Consider the following 24,664-nt stretch of genomic DNA (forward strand, 5'->3'; position numbering starts at 1 on the left):
GTTTGGTTGAACGGAATGTGGTTGAATGGAATGAGCCATTCGATCAGGCCTAATCAATAGGACCACCACAATACAATGTTTGGTTCATTGTAATAGGCTATTATAGCTGAATCTATTTAGCTTTCTATTCCCCAAAACATCGAATATCATTCCTTTCTTCCACTACTGAATTGCAATTACAACCATTAACGAATAAAGAAAAAAAACATACCTATAACAACCCATTTTTAGTCAAATCGGAACAGTGGTTTCGGGACCACAAATCCAAAGTCGGAATAATTATTTTATTATTATTTTAATGTCTACAGCATGAAAATATGATTGTGTGAAATTTCCCTTAAGAAATTTTATCATTTGGGTGCTTAATTTGATAAAAAGGACTAAATCACGTAAAGTGTAAAACTTGAGTTCTAATAGCTAAAGGTGTCAAATAGCTATAGATGTAACAACCTGGTTTAGACCCTAGTCAGAATAGTGGTTTCGGGACCACAAATTCAAGTTAGAAAAATTATTTTAATATTATTTTCCGTGCTTATAATATGTGAATTGATATCTGTGAAAATTTTGTGTGAAAATTTTATCGTTTATGTGCCGATTTGATAAAAAAGACTTAATCGCGTAAAATGTAAAAGTTGTCTGTTATTTGTTAAGTGCTTAATTGATTTGTCTTATTAAAGGAAAGGTCCTTATAATGCAATTAGACCATTGAAAGCATGAGTAGACATTTATAGCCTTAATGCTAATGTTTTAAATGTTTATTTATTAAGGGAAAAATTGGTATTTAGTTATTAAAGTTATTATTAATAAAACAAAAGCATGAAATAAGATGATTATCATCCATTTTGTCGAAAATCATCAAGGAAATAAAAAGAAAAACACAAGCTAGGGTTCGACACTTCGATTTGGTGATTAAGGTATGAGTTTTACTCGATTTTTGATAATTTTTACGTTTTTGAGATCGTTGCTTAGTAATCTATCAAGCCCATGCCCTAATTTTTGAATTGGTTGATTATTTTGAAAGATGCCATTGATGAATTCATGTGTTTTATGATGTTTAATGATGAATTATGAAAGCTTAGTGCTTGATATACATGTTTTGTAAAGTGATTTTGAGTAAAAATGCATATTAGGGATTTGATTTAGAAAAGTGTAAATTGAGGGGTTGAATTGTGAAAAAATTAATTTTTTGGGTTCCTAGAGGTCCTTATGATATTTGGCTACGCATGGGTTCATTTAAATTATGTGTATTTTGTGTTTTTGTGAAATATGGACTAAAGTGTTAAAATGTGAAAATGTGAGGGCTAATTTGTAAAATGCCCTAACTATGTGTTTATGGATTAAATTGAATGTGTTGGTGATTAAATGAGTTAATTTTGAATACATATAGATCAAGAAAGGAGAAATTCAGACTTAGATCGAAGCAAAAACAAAGTGCTCGATTGATCGACTAATATCATTCTTTTTACGTCCGAAGTAAGTTCGTGTATAATACATTTTGTTTGTATAATGTTTGTATGTGATGAAATAAATAGAAATGAGATTGATAAGTTAGAGTATGTGAAATATGAATCGAATTCGAGGCACTAAGTGTGCGAGAAATGAAATAGCTACAGTTATTAAATATGGCACTGAGTGTGCGAGAATATACAACTATAGCTGAATAAATGGCACTATGTGTGAGAATATACAACGATAGCTGAATAAATGGCACTATGTGTACGATACCGATATAAGTTCTGTTTAATGAAATGGAACTAAGTGTGCGATAATATTATAGCTTTAGTTAAATAATTAGCACTAAGTGTGCGAGTTCAAAGAACGTCTAAAGATGATTGAATGACATTATGCATCGAGCATTGAAGTGATAAATGTGATAGGTAAGAATGTGATGGTACAGGTATGTATAGAACCTATATGGTTGATGATATTATGGTATGACAGTAAGTTATAGCTTTGAGTAATTATGAGTAATGTGATGAGTAACATTAAATGTTAGTTAAGAGATTGAATTAGTGGATTGATGAGTTAAGTGTATTATATCATAAACTTACTAAGCTTAAAAGCTTACTATGTGAAATGTTCTCTGTTTTACAGTGTTATAAAGCTAACTCAAATTCGGGGATCGTCAGCGACTTATTTACACTATCGGACATCAATTTTGGTACCATTTTAAGAGTTGTATATATATGGTATATGACATGTATAGGCTAGTGTCATTGTGGTATGTTTTGTGTTGTGAATATTAGCCATGAGTTTTGGCTTGTAATAGATGATATGTATGACCTCTTAAGTTGGCCTAATTGGTATGTTTGATAAGTAAGAAATGTGATGTTTATAATGTTCAAGTAATAGTTTAAATATGGGATGTTAAATTGGCAAGTTTTGTGGTATGGAATAGGTGATAAGATGATGATATTATGTTTTTGAAACTTATGTGAGTTTTAATGATTTTGGTATATTTAGGTTGTGGAATTAAGTAGTGAATTGGATGGTATTTGGATGTTATGCAATATGTATGAAATGGTTAATTTGGTTGTCTATAAATGATGCAAAAATGTTGTGGTTTTGGTGTGATTGAAATAGGTGGGAAATGTGGCTTAAATCAAGCCTAATTTCACCCCACACAGTTGACCATAAGGGCATGTGTCTCGACCATGTGTCTATTGTAATTTAGCTATTCAAGTCAGTCTCGAGCACGACCTAGACACACGGGCGTGTTTGGTGGCTGTGCGAGGCACACAGCCTTGGTACATGGACGTGTGTGGCCATTTCGAAGGGTACACGGGCTAGACACACGAGTGCGTGGTCAGCCGTGTAACCCCAGTTAGTTTCGACCATGGCTAAGGCATACGGACGTGTCTGGTGGCCGTGTGGACAAGTTAGTATATATGCCTTATTTTGCCACGGCCTAGACACACGGGTGTGTCGAATGCTGTGTGAGGCACATAGCCTGTTCACACGGGCGTGTGACCTTTATAACTTTAAAAAATGTTTAAGTTTCAAAAAATTTTGTACTAGCATGGTTTAGTCTCGACCCCTTTCTAAAGCATGTTTGAGGTCTCGTTGACCATTATAAGGGACTTTGTAATGATGTATGACCTACAATGTTATGATGATTAAGAAATGAATGCTAAATGTGTCGATCTATTCGATAACGCCTTTAACCCTATTTCAGCGATGGATACGGGTTAGAGGTGTTACAATTGAACCTTAAAGTAAAGGTCTTTAAGTGGTAATTAGACCATTGTATATTTGAGTGGACAAAGATGGACATGGTTAGCTAAATTATAATTATTATACATTAAGGTTATTTTAGTAAATTAGATATTAAATTAGTAAATTAGTAAAAATAAAGCCATTGTTGTCCATTTTCTTCAACATAGCCGAAATTAGAAAAAGAAAATCCATAGAAATAGCTTAATACATTCGGCCTTGTCTTCTTGAGCATGTAAGCCCATTTTTCTTCGATTTTTAATGATTCCTATGTTTTTGTGATCGTTGCAATTAGTTCTAGCTAGCCTAGAGACTATTTTACAAAACTGTTAATGATTTTGAAAGTTTCCATTGATGAAAATATGTGCCCTTTGTTGTTTGATGATGAAATATGAAATCTTGTTTCTAGATTTACATATTTTGTAAAGTGATTTTGAGTAAAAATGCAAACTAGGGATTTAATTGTGAAAATGTGAAAATGTGAGGTTAATTGTGTGAAAAGTTGATAAATGTGGGCTGCTAGGGGCATTATAGTAATTCGGCTGGCATGAGTTTATTTTGAATTTCATTAATTTGTGATTTTATAAAATAAGGACTAAATTGTAAAAATGGTGAAACATTAAGGGTAAATGTGTAAATGTGCTTAAATGTGTGTTTTGGATTAAATTGAATAGAGAGATTATAAAATAAGTTAATTTTGACTATATTTAGATCAAGAAAAGTGGAATTTGGATCTAGATTGGGGGAGAATGAAGTTATCGACTAATTGATTTAGTACGTCGTTTTCACATCTGAGGTAAGTTCGTATGTGATAAATTTCATTATAAGTGTATTTTAAATACTTTGATATTATATTAGTTGTGAATACGAGACTTCGGATAAGTTCGACAATGACTCGATGGTAATTTGGCATTCGAAATCCTGGTTGAACCTTAAGAATAGTTTAGGATACTAGTGACATGTCATTAAGGGATACATTGAGTTGGCTTCGAGCCATGATATTAGCACTTTGGGTGCGAGTTAGACCGATTTGGCTTCTGGCCATGAATATCGGCTGATTTGGTTTCGGGCCATGGTATAAATATTTAATGTGTAATACTTCTGAGTATCTAACTTCTATTCCGAATGGTTCAACGTGTAAATGAATGATATGGTCAAGAATGGGATTGGTACGAGATGGTACAGGTATGTGCATAAACCATATTAGCTTGAAATTGAAGAAATGGTGAAGAAAGTATATAGTTTTGTAAATGAGTAATTGAAAGGTTTGTTAGTTGATGTGAATTCATGTATCTATAATCAATTGTTAAATTATATGGATATGATTATATCGAGTTTATTTCATATGAGCTTACTAAGCTTTATAGCTTACATCATTTATTTTTCTATGTTTTATAGTGAATTCAAAGTTAGCTCGGATCCAGGGATCATCGAAGATCGCTTCACACTATCCACCTATCACTTGGTACCTATGAACTTTGGTATTTTAAGTATATGACATGTATAGGAATTTGGTCTTTTTGGTTTATATATTTTAGCCATTTGAGTTGGCTTGTGAATGTGGTATAGTTGTTATGTATATAGCAATGTGAGATGGTCTATTTGGTTAGTTGATGATGTATATATGTATATAAGTGCAAATTCTTTTTTGATGTGGCCTATAATTACGTGGTTAATGGTTGGTTGTGGATGAGTAGCTTAGGTAGTAATTGTTTGGAATTTAGTTTTGGTAAGTTTATGAAATATAGTAAGATTATATTTGACTAGTTGGATGATTTAAGAATGTGAAATATTAGCATTGAAGCATTATGTTTTGGTTGGCAATGAATGATATGAATTGAGCTTGATTTGAGTAGATTTTAAATGCTTAGTTATGCTATGATTTAGTGCCTTATGTGTAGGTGAAATGGTATGTCTTTTGGGTGGAAAAATGGCTTGGTAAATAGCCTATTTTTGTCTATACGGGCGTGTGTCTCAGCTATGTGCGTCACACGGTCATGTTACACGGTCATGTGTCCCCTATTGTTGAAATTGAAATCAAGTCAGTATGCTCTACACGGCCTCATACACGGGCATGTGACTTGGTCGTGTGGCATAAGTTAGTATACCCTACAGGTTTGGCACGGCCTAGCACACGGCTTGGCACACGGGCATATATAACCATTTTTAGGGCATACGAGCTAGCCACACGGGTGTGTATGTTGGCCATGTGACCCAAGTCAGAGAGTTATAAGCGGTCGGACACGGGCTGGAACATGGCCATGTGCTTCCATTTTGAATGTCCACACGGCTTGGGACACAGACGTGTCTGGTGGCCGTGTGAGACACACGGGCAGACCACACGGGTGTGTCCCCTATTTTGAAAAAAATTTCAAGGTTTCGTGAAAGTTCCTAAGTTATTGGTTTAGTCTCGAACCACTCCCAAAGCATGTTTAGGGCCTCGTAGGCTTATAGGGACATTATGCTTGAGTTTGAATAATGTTTGCATGAAATGTGAAATTATATGTGAATTGAATGTTTAATTGTTTTATAAGTCTGGTAATGCTCCGTAACCCTATTTCGGCATTGAATACGGGTGAGGGGTGTTACATTTATTGGTATCAGAGCTAAGGTTTAGTTGATTCTAGGACTAACGTAGCGTTTGTGAGAGACTAGCTATACATGCCATATATAAACCGTGGTAGTGTGATGACTCCTGACATTTTAAAATGTGTTTTCATATAGTGAATGGATCCCAATCAAGTTGTTGTTGATGAGGTTGAAAGTAATACGCTAGCTCTCACTCAAGGGATAGCGCCTTCTAAATCGAGACCCGTATCGGGTAGCCAGGGAGGAGAGGCTAAAGAAGCCTTTTTCCGAATGATAAACGCATGGTTTATGCAGTATGTCTGGACAAATCCGGCTACTCAACAACGTCCACCCCCTCCTAATCCACAATCAGTTCCTGTAGGTCCTTAAGGTATAGAACTTTTAAGATTAAATAAGCCACCAGTTGATAAGATCTATAAACACGGGGCTAAAGAGTTTAGAGCTAATGTTGACGATGATCCTGAGAGATCCGAGTTTTGGCTTGAAAACACTATCAGTGTATTTGATGAGCTTTCTTGCACACTGGCTGAGTGTTTAAAATGTGCTATGTCACTTCTGAGGGACACCGCATACCAGTGGAGGAATACTCTAGTATCTGTGGTACCTAGAGAATGGGTCACCTGGGAATTCTTTCAAACCAAGTTCAAGAAGAAATATATAAGCCAACAATTTTTGGATCAAAAGCACAAAGAGTTTTTAGAATTGAAACAGAGCCGTATGCACATAACGAGTATGAAAGAGAATTTGTACAATTGATCAAATATGCTCGAGAGTATGTTTCTACCGAAGAGATTATGTGCATGCTGTTTGTTAACGGTTTGAATGAATACATTAAACTTTTAATCGAGATTTTAGATTTGAAAGAATTTTTTTATTAGTTGATCGGGCTTGCAAAGCCGTAGACTTTAGCTGAGAAACGAGGAAAGCTGATTCAGAGGCTAGAATTTTGAGAAAAAGACCGATAAATAAACCTTATCATTCTTCATTAATGAAATCCCGAGATTCATATAGCCGATTGAATGCATCAATGGGATACCAGAATAGAGATCTTAGAAATCAACATGTGAGTTCTAAAGCTCAAGCAACTTCCATCTCAAGTGTTGACAGTGTGAGAAACAATAAACTTGAGTGCCAACAGTGTGGAAGACGACATTTTGGAGAGTGCTAAAATAAGAGTAATAAAGTTTGTTTTAAATGTGGCTTACCAGATCATTTTATTTGAGATTGCCCAGAGTTATTTAAGAAAGATAAATTTCAGAATGCAAGACCGAGCAATACGATTGTGAGAGGGAGACCACTGAGAAATACGAGGAATGTGTCTAATAGAAAAGGTGTGACTAGGGATTCAGCTGTGAGATCTGAGGCTAGAGCACCAGCCGAGCTTACACTATTGACACTCGCGAAGAAGCGTCATCACCAGATATTATCACTGGTATATTCTTTTTTTATGACACTAATGTGATTGCTTTAATTGATCCTGGATCGACACATTTGTATGTTTGTGAAAATTTAGTGTCCAGTAAGAAATTGCTTGTTAAGTCTACAGAATTTGTAATTAAAGTATCGAACCCCTTAGGCAAGTATGTTCTAGTTGATAAAGTTTGCAAGGATTGCCATTTGATGACTCGGGGTTACTATTTTTCTGCTAACTTGATGCTTTTACCGTTTAATGAGTTTGATGTGATTCTGGGTATGGATTGGTTGACTCTGCACGATGCCGTTTTAAATTGTAGACGAAAGATTATTAAACTAAAATGTCAGAATGATTAAATCCTTCGAATTGAATCAGATGAGTTGAATGGATTACCTGCTGTAATTTCATCTATGTCAGCTTAGAGATATGTGAGAAAAGGTTGCGAAGCTTATCTCACTTACGTTTTAGATACAAAAGTGTTTGAATCAAAGATTGAATCAGTGTCGATAGTATGTGAGTTTTCAGATGTGTTTTCAGAAGAATTACAAGGGTTGTCACCGGTCAGAGAGATCGAGTTTGCTATTGAGTTAGTACCGGGAACTTCACCGATATCTATATCTCCGTATCGAATGGCTCCAATAAAATTCAAAGAATTGAAATCTCAGTTGCAAGAGTTAACGGATAGAGGTTTTGTAGGACCTAGTTTTTTACCCTGGGATACGCCTATATTGTTGGTAAAGAAGAAAGACGAGTCAATGAGAATGTGTATTAACTATCGATAGCTCAATAAATTTATGATAAAGAACAAGTATCCATTGCCAAGAATAGATGATTTATTTGATCAGTTGAAAGGTGCAACAATATTTTCGAAGATTGATCTGCAATCTGGTTACTATCAGTTGCGAGTTAAAGATTTGGATGTATCGAAAACTACTTTCAGAATGAGATACAAACATTATGAATTCCTTGTTATGCCTTTTGGTTTAGCTAATGCTCTTGCCGTTTTTATGGATTTGATGAACCGAATATTTAGACCATATTGATAGATTTTTTGTTGTGTCTATTGACGATATTTTGATTTATTCTGGAGATGAGTATGAGCATGCTGAACATTTGAGGATTGTGTTGCAAATATTGAGAGATAAGCAATTGTTCGCTAAATTCTACAAATGTGAGTTTTGGCTCCAAGAGGTTAGATTTTTAGGACACATTATTTCAACGAAACGTATAAGAGTTGATCCGAGTAAGATTTCGGCAGTTGCTGATTGGAAACCACCGAGAAATGTATCCAAAGTAGAAGTTTTTTGGGGTTAGCTGGCTACTACTAACGTTTTGTAAAAAGATTTTCAATGATTGCTACATCAATTACCAGACTACTACAGAAAGATGTAAAGTTTGAGTGATTCGAGAAATGCCATAGAGTTTCGAGCAGTTGAAAGCATTGCTAACCTAAGCACCGATTTTGGTTCAACCTGAGTTGGGTAAAGAATTCGTGGTTTATAGCGATGCGTCATTGAATAGTTTGGGTTGCCTTTTAATGCAAGAAGGAAAAGTTATAGCTTATGCCTCGAGACAGTTGAAGCCGCATGAAAAGAATTATCCGACGCACGATTTAGAGTTAGCCGCTATAGTTTTTGTATTGAAAATTTGGCGTCATCATTTGTAAGGTGAAAAATGCCACATCTTTACAGATCACAAGAGTTTGAAGTATTTAATGACTTGGAAAGATTTGAATTTGTGACAACGAAGATGGCTCAAGCTACTAAAAAATTATGAGTTAGTAATCGATTATTATCTGGGAAAAGCTAATGTGGTTGCAGATGCTTTGAGTAGAAAATCTTTATCTGCTTTGAGAGCGATGAATACAAGATTGACTATGTCTGATGATGGTTTGATATTAGCCGAATTGAAAGCTAAACCGGTTTTTCTTTAGCAAATTTATGAAGCTCAAAATGTGATAGTGAATTGCAAGCTAAAAGAGTGCAATGCGAGTCAACTAGTGATTCAAAGTACCAAATCAGATCCAATGATTGTTTAATGCTCCAAAACAGAATCTGTGTTCCAAAGAATTTTGAATTCATTTAGAAAATTTTGCACGAAACACACAGTGGTTGTTTATCTGTTCACCCGAGAAGTACTAAAATATAAAATGATCTAAAACAGTTATATTTGTGGTCGGGCATGAAACGAGATATTTCAAAATTTGTATCGAGGTGTTTGATTTGTCAGCAAGTAAAAGCTAAGCATCAAGTGCCTTCGGGTTTGCTTCAACCTGTGATGATACCAGAGTGGAAGTGGGACAGAGTTACGATGGATTTCGTATCGCAATTACCCTTAACTCTGAAAAAGAAAGATGTTGTTTAGGTTGTCATTGACCGACTGATGAAATCGGCACATTTTATACCAGTACGTACAGATTATTCACTTGATAGATTAGCTAAATTGTACATTGCTGAGATCGTTAGTTTGCACGGGGTACCAATTTTGATTATTTCGGATAGAGATCAGAGGTTTACATCGTGGTTTTTAAGGAAATTGCAAGAAGCTCTAGGTACTAAGTTGAATTTCATTATAGCATTTTATCCGCAAACTGACGGATAGTCTGAGAGAGTAATTCAGGTTCTCGAAGATATGCTCCGATGTTGTGTTTTAGAGTTTGAAGGCAATTGGGAGAAATTTTTTCCATGGGTTGAATTTGCGTGTAGCAACAGCTTTCAATCGAGTATAAAGATGGCACTATACGAAGCTTTATATGGTCTCAAATGTCGAACTCCGTTGTATTGGATGAATTGAGTGAGAAAAAGATTCACGGGGTTGATTTTATCTGGGAGACTGAAGAAAAAGTGAAAGTAATTTGTGACTGTCTAAAAGCAGCTTCAGATTAACAGAAATTGTACGCGGATTTGAAACAAAAAGACTTAGAATTTTAGATCGGTGATAAAGTGTTTCTAAAAGTATTTTCGCGGAAGAAAATTCTTTGTTTTGGTCGTAAAGGTAAGTTAAATCCGCGTTTCATCAGGCCATACGAGATTATTGAAAGAATAGGGACAGTAGCATATCGACTAGCTTTACTGACTGAGTTAGAGAATATCTACAATATGTTTTCACATATCGATGTTGCATCGATATAGATCGGATCCTTCACATGTAATTTCTTCGTCTGAGATTGAAATTCAACCTGATATTACGTACAACAAAGAACTGATCAGAATTCTAGCACGTGGGATTAAACAGTTGAGAAATAAAAGTATAGCTCTCGCGAAAGTACTTTGGCAACGACACGATATTGAAGAGGCTATGTGGGAACCCGAGGAAGCTACGAGAAAACAGTACCCTAACCTTTTTGCTGGTAAGATTTTTGGGACGAAAATCCCTAAGGTGGGAGAGTTGTAACAACCCGTTTTTAGTCAAATCAAAATAGTAGTTTTAAGACCACAAATTCGAAGTCAAAATAATTATTTTATTATTATTTTAATGTCTACAGCATGAAAATATGATTGTGTGAAATTTTCCTTAAGAAATTTTATCATTTGAGTGCCTAATTTGATAAAAAGGACTAAACCGCATAAAGTGTAAAACTTGAGTTCTAATATCTAAAGTTGTGAAATAGCTATAGAACCTTAAAGTAAAGGTCCTTAAGTGGTAATTGGACCATTGCATATTTGAGTGAACAAAGATGGACATGGTTAGGTGAATTATAATTATTATACATTAAGGTTATTTTAGTAAATTAGATATTAAATGATTAAATTAGTAAAAATAAAGCCATTTTTTTCCATCTTCTTCAACATAGCCGAATTAGAAGAAGAAAAGCCATGAAAATAGCTTGATACATTCGACCTTGTCTACTTGAGCATGTAAATCCATTTTTGTTCGATTTTTAATGATTCCTATGTTTTTGTGATCGTTGCAACTAGTTCTAGCTAGCCCAGGGACTATTTTGCAAAACTATTAAAGATTTTGAAAGTTTCCATTGATGAAAATATGTGTTCTTTGATGTTTGATGATGAAATATGAAATCTTGTTGCTAGATTTACATATTTTGTAAAGTGATTTTGAGTAAAAATGTAAAATAGGGATTTAATTATGAAAATGTGAAAATGTATGGTAAATTATGTGAAAAGTTGATAAATATGGGCTGCTAGCGGCATTTTAGTAATTTGGCTAGCATGAGTTTATTTTGAATTTCATTAATTTGTGATTTTATAAAATAATGACTAAATTGTAAAAGTGGTGAAACATTAAGGGTAAATATGTAAATGTACTTAAATGTGTGTTTTGGATTAAATTGAATAGAGATATTATTAAATAAGTTAATTTTGAATATATTTAGATCAAGAAAAGTATAATTTGGATCTAGATTGGGGGAAAATTAAAGTTATCGACTAATCGACTTATTACATCGTTTTCACATCCGATGTAAGTTCGTATGTGATAAATTTCATTATAAGTGTATTTTAAATGCTTTGATATTGTATAAGTTGTGAATACGAGACTTCGGATAAGTTGGATAATAACTTGATGGTAATTTGGCATTTGAAATCTCAGTTGAACTTTAGGAATAGTTTAGGATACTAGTGGCATGTCATTAGGGGATACATTGAATTGGCTTCGAGCCATGATATTAGCATTTCAGGTGCTAGTTATACTGATTTGGCTTCGAGTCATGAATATCGGCTGATTTGGCTTCGGGCCATGATATTAGTACTTTGGATATAAGTTAGCTTGATTTGACTTCGGGCCATGGTATAGGTACTTAATGTGTAAGACTCCTGGGTATCCGACTTCTATTCTGAATGGTTCGACGGGTAAATGAATGATGTGGTTGAGAATAAGATTAGTAAGAGATGATACAGGTATGTGTATAAACCATATTAGCTTGAAATCGAAGAAATGGTGAAAAAAGTATATAGTTTTGTGAATGAGTAATTGAAAGGTTTGTTAGTTGATGTGAATTCATGTATCTATAATCAATAGTTGAATTATACGGATATGATTATATCGAGTTTATTTCATACAAGCTTAGTAAGCTTTATAGCTTACATTGATTATTTTTCTATGTTTTATAGTGAATTCAAAGCTACCTCAGATCCGGGGATCGTCGGAGATCGCTTCACACTATCCACCTATCACTTGGTACCTATAAACTTTGGTATTTTATGTATATGGCATGTATAGGGATTTGGTCTTTTTAGTTTATGTATTTTAGCCATTTGTGTTGGCTTGTGAATGTGGTATAGTTGTTATGTATATAGCCATGTGAGATGGCCTATTTGGTTAATTGATGATGTATATATGTATATGAGTGCAAATTCCTTTTTGATGTAGCTTATAATTACTTGGTTAATGGTTGGTTGTGGATGAGTAGCTTAGGTAGTAATTGTTTGGAATTTAGTTTTGGTAAGTTTATGAAATATGGTAAGATTATGTTTGACTAGTTGGATGATTTAAGAATGTGAAATATTGGTATTGAAGCACTATGTTTTGGTTGGTAATGAATGATATGAATTGAGCTTGATTTGAGTAGATTTTAAATGCTTCGTTGTGCTGTGATTTATTGCCTTATGTGTAGGTGAAGTGGTATGTCTTTTGGGTGGAAAAATGGCTTGGTAAATAGCCTATTTTTGTCCACACGGACAGAGACATGTGCGTGTGTCTCAGCCATGTGCGACACACGGTCATGTTACACGGCCGTGTGTCTCCTAGTGTTGAAATTGAAATCAAGTCAGTATGCTCCACACGGCCTCACACACGGGCGTGTGACTTGGCGGTGTGGCATAAGTTAGTATACCCTACAGGTTTGGCACAGCCTAGCACACGGCCTGGCACACAGACGTGTATGGCCATTTTTATGGCACACGGGCTAGCCACACGAGCATGCGTGTTGGCCATGTGACCCAAGTTAGAGAGTTACACTGGGTTGGACACGGGCTGGAAAACGGAAATGTGCTCCCATTTCGAATGTTCACACGGCTTGTGACACGGGCGTGTCTGGTGGCCGTGTGAGACACATGGGCGAACCAGGGCGTGCGTCCCCTGTTTTGAGAAAAATTTTCAAGGTTTCGTGAAAGTTTCCTAAGTTATCGGTTTAGTGCCAAACCACTCCCAAAGCATGTTTATTGCCTCGTTGGCTCATTATAGGGACATTATGCTTAAGTTTGAATAATGTTTGCATGAAATGTGAAATTATGTGTGAATTGAATGTTTAATTGTTTTATAAGTCCGTAATGCTCCGTAACCCTATTCCAGCATTGAATATGGGTAAAGGGAATTACAATACCTGTCATTACTACCTTTTACCACTCTCCCTCACCAAGCACCTCAAGCCATCACACCCTAATCCTATTTCCTCATTCTCGTTCGATTTTACGTATTTTCTCTTATTTTTTTTCCTTTTTTATATCTTCTATTTTTGTTCTTTATTTTTCTATCAGATTTGATCTTTTTCATTTTTTTTCCATTTTTTTTCATTTTTATATCTTTCCATTCAATTTTTTTCCCTATTTTCTCATTCCTATTCGATTCGATTTCGGGTATCTTTCAATTTGTGATTTAGGATTTAATTTTCACTTTCTTTTGATTCTGGGTAGCTTTCTTTTTCCATCTTTCCGTTCGATTTTTTTTTCTGTTTTCTCATTCCCGTTTGATTTCAGGTATGCATTTGATTTTCACTTTATTTTGATTTTGGGTATTTTTTTAGCCATTTTTATTGTATTTAAATTTGTTTTAAAGATAAATTTGTAATTTTTAAGTGACTGTTTAAGCTAAATGGAATTTTTATCTAGTTTAGGTATTTCCAACTATTATTACCCATGCAATTGGTACTGAAATTTTTATCTGCACATTTAACAAAACAAAACAACTTAGGAAATAGCTAAAGCTAAACAACAAATAACAAGTTGCTAAGAAACATGAATGTAGCAGCATATACCAAAATACACATATCTCTACAACGTATGGATATAGGTGAAATTACCTTTTGTTGTTTGGTTTTAAGAGAAATTAGCTAACAAGAGGATCCAACAAAGGTCTTAAAAACAGACCTATGGAGGAGTGATAATTTTGCTTGTATTATGATATTAGTGAAGTGAAGAAGGTGGGTTTAGAAGAGGGGAAATGAGTGTGGATTGATGTTTGATGGTGGGAATGGAAAAGGGGTATTTGTAAGAGGGTACAAAGGCTTAGGAATCATGTCCAATGGACCCCTCTCCCATACTACCCATCAATAGACTCCTCCACTCCTTTCCAAGTTTTTCCTTTTGTAGGAGTGTTTTTTTATTCTTAATTGGAGAAGTATTTTTTTACTCCGTTGATTGTGGAGTTTTTTGAAGTGTTTTAGGTGCTTGTTTTGAGGTTTATGCCTTGTGTTAATTTTCATTTTCTATTATTAAGAAACATTTATTTTAGAGTGCCGGTGTTGGTGGTGGTTATAGAGTTACATGAAGCTGATGTTTTGCAATTTAAAGAGTGATTTGGATACTGTTACTGATGATCTTTTAAGGGAATTCTCTTTGAAAATGAATTTTGGTGACTTTGAAAGTTCATTCTTGCAATTTTGAATCGATGGCTAGTGTGTCATGAGTGCTTGGTTGGTGTTTCTTTTATTATTCTTATTGTAATTTTAAGTGTGTGTCTTTGCTACAAGTTGTTAGCTGTATTGATCATGGTGCGTGATTGTATTCTTCTAGTAATACTGTTGTTGATGTTTTCAAAGGTGTTTGTTTCTACTACTCATAGCATTTTTCATTTTGTCACAAAATTTGATGATTAAAGAAACAAAATCAAAAGTTTAAAGTGGTGGTATCCTCTATTAAATTCTCAACTATTATTTGGTTAACTTAGTCAAAGTTTTTTTTTTTTTCGAGTTTATCATGTTACAAAAATACATGTTCAGTATTTCACATCATTATTTCATAAAAATACACACTCTTCTAAGGTTTTTCATATATTTGAAAGAATCTTGGAAGTCATATCTCCATATTCATATCCATTTACTGGATACGAGTACTTCAAGGAGTTTGAGTAGCATAGTTGCTATCTATATATGTGTGTGTTCTTTCCATACTTTTTTTTTCTTCGTTAACTATGATTTGTTTTCATCCATTTAGGACGATGCAATAGATGATATCAAAGAAGCTGATACATGTACGGATGGAATGAAATTTAATAAATTTCATCCCATCTATGCATGTATCAGAAGCTCCCAAACACGAGGAAGAGAAACAAAAGTGAAATTGCCAATCTTCAAGGTACGATTTTACTTCTCTGGTTATTTTTGTATGGAGAAGTTCATCGATTCCACTATCCCCTTGATTCCCTCCAATTTATTGTTTTTAGATCACACCTCTTTGTTTATGAACTGTCGAAGCATTGCTAAAAGTTTCTTAAGTATTTCACTGGTTATTACTTTATTAAGTTTCTTGTATGATTATCTCAAGAAATTGGTTATGATAGATTAGGTTTATATTTGATAAACTAATTATACAAATCAAATGATGACATATCATCAAAATTTTTTAAAAATAAATACGAGTGGCTTTATTTTTAATTATTTGATGACTCATGGGTTGTTATACACTATGAGTGCATCATGTTAGATTTTAACACATTTTAACACTACAGATATTAAGTTTTATATTAAGTCAAAATTTAATAAATAATAATTGAATGAAAACAAGATCATATACAAAATTAAATAAAAATAAAAATAAAAAGACACGGGCTTATTTAACTACAAAAATATGTTAGGTGTTTATATTAGGGCTTATTTAACTTATACACCATGAGTACATCTTGTTTTTACACTTGATATGCATTTTGTTTATGTTCTTCCCAGTTGGGAAGGTTCTGTTGCTGATGGACGGGTTCTTCGAGATGTTATTAGTAGGAGACATGGGCTAAAAGTTCATCATGGTAAAGTGCAGAATTGGAGAAATTTGAATTAATTTTTAAGATCAAACTTTTTTATGAAAGTTAACCATGATAAATAGTTTTTCCTTTGTTTTTTTTATAGGTTGCTATTATCTAGTTTATGCTGCTTACACAAACTGTGAGGGATTTCTCGCGCCTTTTAGAGGACAAATATATCGTTTGAATGAGTGGCGTCAAGGTTGCCAACCAAGTACTCTAGAAGAATTTTTCAATATGAAATATGCTTTAGTACGCAATGTTATTGAAAGATGCTTTGGGTTATTAAAACTTAGATAGGGAATACTTAAGAGTCCATCATTCTATCCTGTGAGGGTGCATAATAGAATCATTATTGCATGTTGTTTACTCAATAATTTTATTTGAACCTATATGAGTCTTGATCCTATTGAAGTGGAGTTGAGAGAATGATTAGCTAATAATATGATAGATGATGATGAACCGAATATCATAAATATTCATCCTTCAGATACATAGACTACTTAGAGGATAGAACTAGCCAATCAAGTGTTCTATGAATGGCAAGCATCTATAAATTAATTATGTTTATTAAAATATAGTAGAAGGTTAATTTGTTTATGTTACTTCATGTATCTAGTTTATGAAACTTTGGTATTGTTTGAATTGTCTTTATGTATTGTACTAAACTTGTTGAATTACAATTTTAATTTATTTTATTTTGATTCGTCATGTGTTATAATTTTATAAAGTGTCAACCTTCTGATTCATAATATCGAACTTAATTTTAATTTGCATTTTTTCTTAAAATAGTTATGTCAGGTTTTGCACAATCAAGTGTTTCTTCCCAAAATTCTCAAGGAGCCAAAAGGAAATGGGTTCCAGAAGAAGATGTTGCATTGGTTGCTTGTATGGTCGACTTGTACAATGTTAGAACCTATAACGCATATACGGGATTCAAGGTTGGTTATTTAAATGAGCTAGAAAAAATATTAGAAAAAAGTTTACCTCATGCCATGTTGAAGGCTAAACTTAATCTTGACTCGAGGATTAGGACATTGAAAAGGGATTAGGTAATCGTTTACGACTTGCTCAGTGGCAAAGACAATAGCGATTTTGGTTGGGACGAGCATAGACAGATGGTTGTTGCTGAAGATGTTGTGTGGAACTCATATATAAGTGTAAGAATTATTTCCTGTCTTTAGTATCTTATTTTGACCAAACTTATATCTAATATGGATTCCTTCTTTTTTTATAGAGTCATAAAGCAGCCAATTAATTCAGACATTGCAGTTTCCTTTATTATGACCAAATTACTTCCATATATGCAAAAGATCGAGCCACTAGGAAAGATGCTCAAACAGTTGCATATATTGTTGAAGAAATAGATGCTGAAAATGTAGCTATTGGAAATAATCTTGAAGAAAGAAACATTTACCGTGGATGCAAATATGATGTTTGCTTGGATGAGATGGATGTCTCGGCATTTCAACAGCCGAAGCCAAACCAAGATGGTTCCACATCTTCAAAGAACAAAAAAAAAAGAAAAAAGAAAAAAAGAGATGGATGATGGAATTGAACAAATTTCTACTTCAATTACTGATGTTGCCATGTTATTGGGGGAAAACATACGAACTGTTAGCCTTAAATTAAGTAGTTGCCTCCGAGAAAGTGATCTAAGAAAGTGCTCAAAAATTATATCCAGACTTATGCGAAGTAAAAAGATTAATTGAGGATGAGCGCTATCGTGCGTTGAGCAAAATTCCTGACCATCCAATGCAATTGCTCATTTTTTTAGTCTACCTTTTTCATTTCGATTGGAATAGGTGAAAAGATTTCTTTTTGACCATTAAAAATCATGGTTGTGTTGGTGATGTTTTGATAACTTTTTGTATATGTAATATCTGGATGGTAAGATGCCATTTGTAGAATACCACAGGCTGCTGTAACTTTTTGGTGTTGTAAAATTTAACATTTAGATTATGACATATAAGTTAATGACATCATGTACTATTTTATTAATGTATGAACATTATGTTTGGATGTAAATATAATTCTCAAGCTATTTATTAGTTCTAATATTTTGCTTTTAGTTTAGAAGACTAATGATATTTTAGCACATTAAATATGCACAATTTAAAAATAATAAAGTAGGTTATATGTTATTTTATAATATTATATATTATAATTTTTATTAATTAGTATTTTAATAATAATTATATTTTATTAAATTATATATTATTTTATTAATTTGTATTTAATAAAATTATGTTAAAATATGATTAAATTAAATTAAATAATAATCTTATTAAAATTGAATAACAATAACAATAATTAGGCTTTTTACCTAAATAATACAAAAATAAAATTAATAATTGAAATGGTATGCCCATAAGATTATTCACCAAAATGGTATGGTTTCTTGATGCCGCATGTCAAATTGGCGGCACCGGACTAAAATTTAATGATCTAAAGTATTCAGGAACTTAATATGCAATTTTTCCATTTTGGGTGGCTACCAGAAAACAAAGTGAAAGGGTGTCGCCTAACAGCGCGGCACTAAACCTTAAATGTGGCTAATTGCCTTGTAAGCACTCCTTATTTATTATTTTCTTTTTATTCCCCTTCAACTCACTATATTTTGTTTAAACAAGCCATTAACCTATTTTTGTAGTTAAATAAGCCCTAGCTAATAATTTTACTCATAAAATCCTTTTATTTTAATATTAAATTAAATATATTTTACCAAAAGTAAAGCTATTTTAAAAAATATAAACTAATTCGCTTTTTATGTTGATGTGAATTTTATGAGAATAGTTTATTAAATAAAAAAATAAAATTTTAAAATTTCTTGAGAATGCTTGTATACATGATATTCTTAACTACTCTTTTGAAATTTTGATTACTTTTTAGATTTTATGTTGATGTTAAAATGTATATAGTTTTTATTGTATCAACAAAAATTAAGAAAAGAGCTTGAAAGTCAAAATATATTTACTTTAATATTAAAATAAAAGGCTTTTATGAGTAAAAATCATAAGTTAAGGGCTTATTTAACTACAAAAATAGATTAAGAACTTGTTTAAACACAATATAGTGAGTTGAAGGGGAATAAAAATAAAATAATAAATAATGAGGACTTACAAGGCAATTAGTCACATTTAAGGTTTAGCGCCGCCATACTGTCAGGTGGTACCCTTTCATTTTTTTTTTCAGCAGACACTCAAAAAGGAAAATTTTCATATTAGGTCCCTAAATACTTTAGATCATTACATTTCAGTTTAGTGTTGTCAATTTGATAGGCGACACCAATAAAACCATACTATTTTGGTAAATAATCTAATGGGCATGTCATTTCAGTTATTAATTTTACTTTTTTGTATTATTTAAGTAAAAAAGTCCAATAGTCATCTTCCTAAAATTCTTTTTGTTAAAGGTACTTTGGTCATTTAAACCTTTTTCCTTGTGGTATTACAATATCTATTCTATTTAACCAAACACAAGAATACTATTACAATTCTATTCCATTCCATTTAACCAAACAACTGAATTACTAATTATAGCTATATTCCATTACAGCTTTATTACATCACAATTCTGTTCCATTCTCCCCAACCAAACATGGCGTTAACATTACGTTTGGTTCACTATAATGGAATAGAGTTGTAATGGAATAGACCTATAATCAGTAATTTAACCATTTGGTTGAATGAAATGAAATAGAACTATAATAGTATTCTTGTGTTTGGTTGAATTGAATGTTGTTATAATAGCATAAGGAAAAAAACTTAAATGGCCAAAATACCTTAATGTAATTTTTTAGATGGATGATTATTGTTATTAAAATTTTAATAAGGTTATTATTAAAATAATTTAATAAAAATAATTTAATACATTATTAAATATAATTTAATAAAATAATAATATTTTTAATATAATTATTTTATATTAAATTATATTAAAATACTTCAAATATTTTATTTTTATAATTTTTAAGTCTAAATTTTAAAATATTAAAATGAAAATTAATTAATTTTTATTCAATATTGCATACTAAAAATAGTTATTAAGGAAGAATAAATAATAATTTATTCTATTGAATGAATATAACATTCAACCAAACAAAAAATAATTTAGCATAAATAAGATTCCCCAACTAAAGATGGTGTTAGAGTTGAGATGGTCGAAATGTTAGACTAAAACAGAATGATGGGTTGGTGAATCGGTAAATTTAAGAGCCCAATAAATTGGACCGACTAAAGCGACACCGTATTTATCTTTGCCTTCAGAGTTGAGTTTCTAATGAAGGAAAAAGAAAACAGAGGAAGGTACGTTACTGAAGTAGATTCACATTTTTCAGATCCGGAAAGCCCTTACAAAATTTCCTCCCTCCTTTCCTTTTTGCCAACCACCTCCCTAAAATGACGAAAACAACCGTAATCCTCCTCTTCTTCTTCCTCTCCATCGTCTCATCCACCACGGCGGAGATCAAAACTCTGACCATCAAGTCCGACTCCCGCCCGATGATCCTCTTCGAGAAATTTGGCTTCACCCACACCGGTCACGTCACCATCTCCGTCTCCTCCGTCTCCGTCTCTTCCTCTTCCAACGCCCCCAACCCCTCCCCTTCCCTCCTCGGTTTCTTCCTTCTATCCGAAGAATCTCTCCTCCAGGTCCTTCTCGAGATTCAACAAAATTCCCACTTTTGCGTCCTCAACTCCCGCTACATCCAACACCTCTTCACCTTCAGCGAACTCTCACCGCCTCCCCTCTCCCGCTTGAACCGCTCTTACCCCGTTTCTTCCCCCAATGAATACTCTCTCTTCTTCTCCAACTGCGCCCCAGAAACGCGCGTTTCTATGGACGTCATAACCGAAATCTACAACCTCGACCGCGACGGTTCTAAGGATTACCTCTCCGCCGGCCAGACACAGCTCCCTTCTCTTTACACCGTCTTCTCTGTCCTCTACTTGTTCTTCTTAGCTTATTGGGTCTACGTTTGTTACACTAACAGACGATGCGTACACCGGATCCATTTATTAATGTCCGGGTTGCTCTTATTCAAAGCTTTGAATCTGATCTGCGCCGCCGAAGATAAGCATTACGTTAAGGTTTCCGGAACACCTCATGGTTGGGATGTTTTGTTCTACATTTTCCAGTTTATTCGTGTCGTTTTGTTGTTTACTGTCATCGTTTTGATCGGCACCGGCTGGTCGTTTTTGAAACCCTTTTTGCAAGAAAGGGAGAAGAAGGTCTTGATGATCGTGATACCGCTTCAAGTTTTGGCTAATATTGCGTCGGTTGTGATCGGAGAGACAGGGCCGTTTATTAAAGATTGGGCGACGTGGAATCAGGTATTCTTGCTAGTTGATATTATCTGCTGTTGCGCCATTATTTTCCCAATTGTTTGGTCTATTCGTTCGTTGAGGGAAACTTCGAAAACTGATGGGAAGGCTGCGAGGAATTTGGCAAAGTTAACTCTGTTTAGGCAGTTTTACATCGTGGTGATTGGATATCTATATTTTACGAGAATTGTGGTGTTTGCTTTGAGGACGATTGCAGCTTACAAGTATCAATGGGTAAGCAATGCAGCGGAGGAGACTGCATCATTGGCGTTCTATTTGATTATCTTTTTCATGTTTAGGCCCGTGGAGAAAAATGAGTACTTTATTCTTGAGGAAGAAGATGAAGAGGCTGCTGAGCTGGCTCTTAGAGATGAAGATTTCGAGCTTTGAGAACCTGGGGGCTGTTGATAAGTGAATTGGTATAAAGGGTTACTCTGGATTTTTACCTTTGATGCAAATTGGGATAATATTGCAGGTTTTTTTGTGTAAATTTTACAGATACAAATTGCTTCATCTGGTCTGCAACTTGCTGCTGCTCTTCTCCTTACTGCTACAGTTTTGTTTAACTTGTTCCATTTGTTACTCTATTTCTGCTTAATGAAATTGTTATCAAGCTCATAATGGAAGTTGCACTAAATTCAATTTAATCTTCCCAAATGATTCACTATTAGGCAGTGGATTTCAGATGAATGCCCTTTTGAGTCTTTCCTAGTAAATCATATGCCATTTTTCTGTAAGAGAATCGTATGCTGCTTTTGTGACATCCGATATTGTTTTATTCAAAATTTTAAAATGATCAGTAGATAGAGTATAGAGGGCAGTAGAATTTGTGTTGGATTGACTGTTTAGTGGTTAAAATGATCTATTTGTTATCTGCTGTGTTTCCATTAAGAGCTTTGCATATGGCTTCTATTAATCAATATGGACTTAAGGAATTCCTGATTTCTACCATTTCCATTGCTCGTGTCCATTGAATTACCCTGTATAGTTTCACTCTATTCAAATAGGTCTTTCTTATATTATATGTGATAATGTTGATTTCTTTTCCTATAGTTGGGCTGTTTGGGTGTGTTATTAGACTTAGAGGTTGGCTGTTTGAAACTTGAATGATTTAAATTTTACGGTCCTTCCTCTAGAACTGTCTCACATCCTTTTGGGTATGACAGATGAAAACAAGTGCAGTAGACCCCGAATTAGTTATCGACTTACCTATCTTGAGGTGGTTAGGAAGATTTTTCAGAACTCTTTGTTAGATGGCACCTAAGAAATTTCTTAGCAGGTTGAATTTTAGAAACTAGAGTTTGAAGTTTCTTCAATTCTGCAATGCTAGACATGTTTGTGAACCATATCGAGGTATTGGATGGTAGAGAGCATATATTTTATGAACCTAGTTTATGTTCTTTGGAGTGATCTGGGAAGATAGTCTTTAATTGTATAGTAAATGTTTGGTGGATAGAGCTTTTCAAGCATTTTCTACGTTTTAGCAGATGTTTATGTCCATTGTGGTTAAACTTGAATAAAGTGGTGGTGAATGTGTAAATGAAGTTGTTAGTTCCCTAAACGGGTTTTGAGTGAGTCAACAAGTAGCAAATGCTATAATGTTACTTCCCAGTTCCACTCACCTTGATGAGTGGTGAATTCTTTGTATGAATTTTAACTGCTTTTTGACGTAAAGCCTTCCCCGTAGTACGTTGTAAAGAATTTTTGTAGTGTAGACAGCCATCTTATGCGGGCGCTTCATTTGTTATAGAATTTGAAACTAAACACATTTGGTGGCATTGGCATTATGATCATATAAGATGTGTCTGGTTGAGTAAACCAAAAAAGTGAAAAGAGAATAATTATTATTTTTGATGGAATATTTAGAATTATTCGTAATCGTATTGAATGAAGTTAAAAACTTAATTTCAACCTCCGGAAGTAGTTGGATGTGAGGTCATCTGTCCTAAATCTTCCGCGTTAAGTAATGCCTAATTAACAGTTCAGGAGTCCTGCATTTACACATGACCCTAACTGCTGCTAAATTACTTTTGTGTCTACATATATAATATTCTGTTCAAATTACTTTCCACGTCTCAGTCAATAAAAAGTAAAGGCAGAAAATCCCCCTTTTTAACTGTTCCATAGATTGAATAAATGAGAAATAGAGAAGAATACATAACTCAAAACAAAGAAGAAATGAATGAATTAAACCCTATCCTCTCAAACACAGCCAAATGAATCAAAAGAACGCATTCCTCTGATCTACAACATGTACAGTAGCAGAACAAGAAAGCAATCTGTTGAAAAACCTGAACAATACAATCTTGATTTTCCTCCAAACCAAACACCTCCTCCTTCTTCTAATACGTAGGCTCTTCTTCCTCTTCCCATCACCCCCTATTTTCTCTTTAACTCTCCCAAAGCATTTCACTGTCTTTTCCCTCACACTTTCTTTCCTTGAAAACCTATAACTCCTCAGGTACATCTGCCTACACGAGAAACTGTCCACCACTCTACTCGGTCGGCCTGAGCTCCTTGACCTCAAAAACTCAGCATCCGATTCTGGCCACTTGTACAGATTCACGTATGTTGCCCTAACAGGGACCAGAGGGTCCGTAGCATCGGACAAGCAGCTAGAAATGCAAACAGAGGTCATTTGGTTCACGTTGATTATGTGATTGTGAGAAAAAGAGAATATATAGAGTGAAAAAAGGGAGATGATGATGTAACGTAATTAGGCAAAGAGTGGATAGGCTAATGAGGTTTATTTTATTTTGACCAGAATGGGCCGCCTTTAAAAGTAGAATGGAGCATGATATAAGTAGGAGTTGCGATATGAAGCAGGGGATGAATGTGTAATAAGAAAGAAAATAAAATTCATGGCTTCTCCTCATCTCAACTCAACCCGTAAGGTAAAACATAAAAACAAACTAAAATATAGTTAAGTTAATAATCTAAATGAATTAGTGGTGATCATGGTTGTTGTAGTTTTGGTAGAAGAAGATGGGTGAGTTTCAACAAAAACAAAACATCCCAAACTATAATTTAGATTTTAATTTCTTCATTAAATTTATAAATGTTTAATTCAATGCTCACCGTCTTAAACAGCGGAATTAAATCTAAATTCACTTTTGTTTCTTATCTATTATTACAAAATTTTGTCGCATTTAATTTTAATCATTTCTTTTCTTTTCCAAAACAAGCTCAATATTTGGTATGTTTGAATTAAGCTTTT

The 24,664-nt window shown here is 33.8% G+C and overlaps 2 protein-coding genes across 2 annotated transcripts; one reads left to right on the plus strand and one right to left on the minus strand.

Annotated features, from left to right (window-relative positions):
• Positions 1 to 20,250: 20,250 nt before the first annotated feature.
• LOC108460821 (protein CANDIDATE G-PROTEIN COUPLED RECEPTOR 7-like) lies at positions 20,251 to 22,068 on the plus strand. Its single transcript, XM_053027397.1, has one exon. The coding sequence runs from the start codon at positions 20,524 to 20,526 to the stop codon at positions 21,835 to 21,837; it is 1,314 nt and encodes a 437-aa protein (XP_052883357.1). The 5' UTR covers positions 20,251 to 20,523; the 3' UTR covers positions 21,838 to 22,068.
• Positions 22,069 to 23,556: 1,488 nt separating this feature from the next.
• On the minus strand, positions 23,557 to 24,219 carry LOC108460822 (uncharacterized). Its single transcript, XM_053027398.1, has one exon. It carries the CDS (start codon positions 24,083 to 24,085, stop codon positions 23,669 to 23,671), a length of 417 nt encoding a protein of 138 aa, XP_052883358.1. The 5' UTR covers positions 24,086 to 24,219; the 3' UTR covers positions 23,557 to 23,668.
• Positions 24,220 to 24,664: the final 445 nt, after the last annotated feature.

This window comes from Gossypium arboreum, chromosome 4, assembly GCF_025698485.1.
Source record: "Gossypium arboreum isolate Shixiya-1 chromosome 4, ASM2569848v2, whole genome shotgun sequence".
Classification (NCBI taxonomy): domain Eukaryota; kingdom Viridiplantae; phylum Streptophyta; class Magnoliopsida; order Malvales; family Malvaceae; genus Gossypium; species Gossypium arboreum.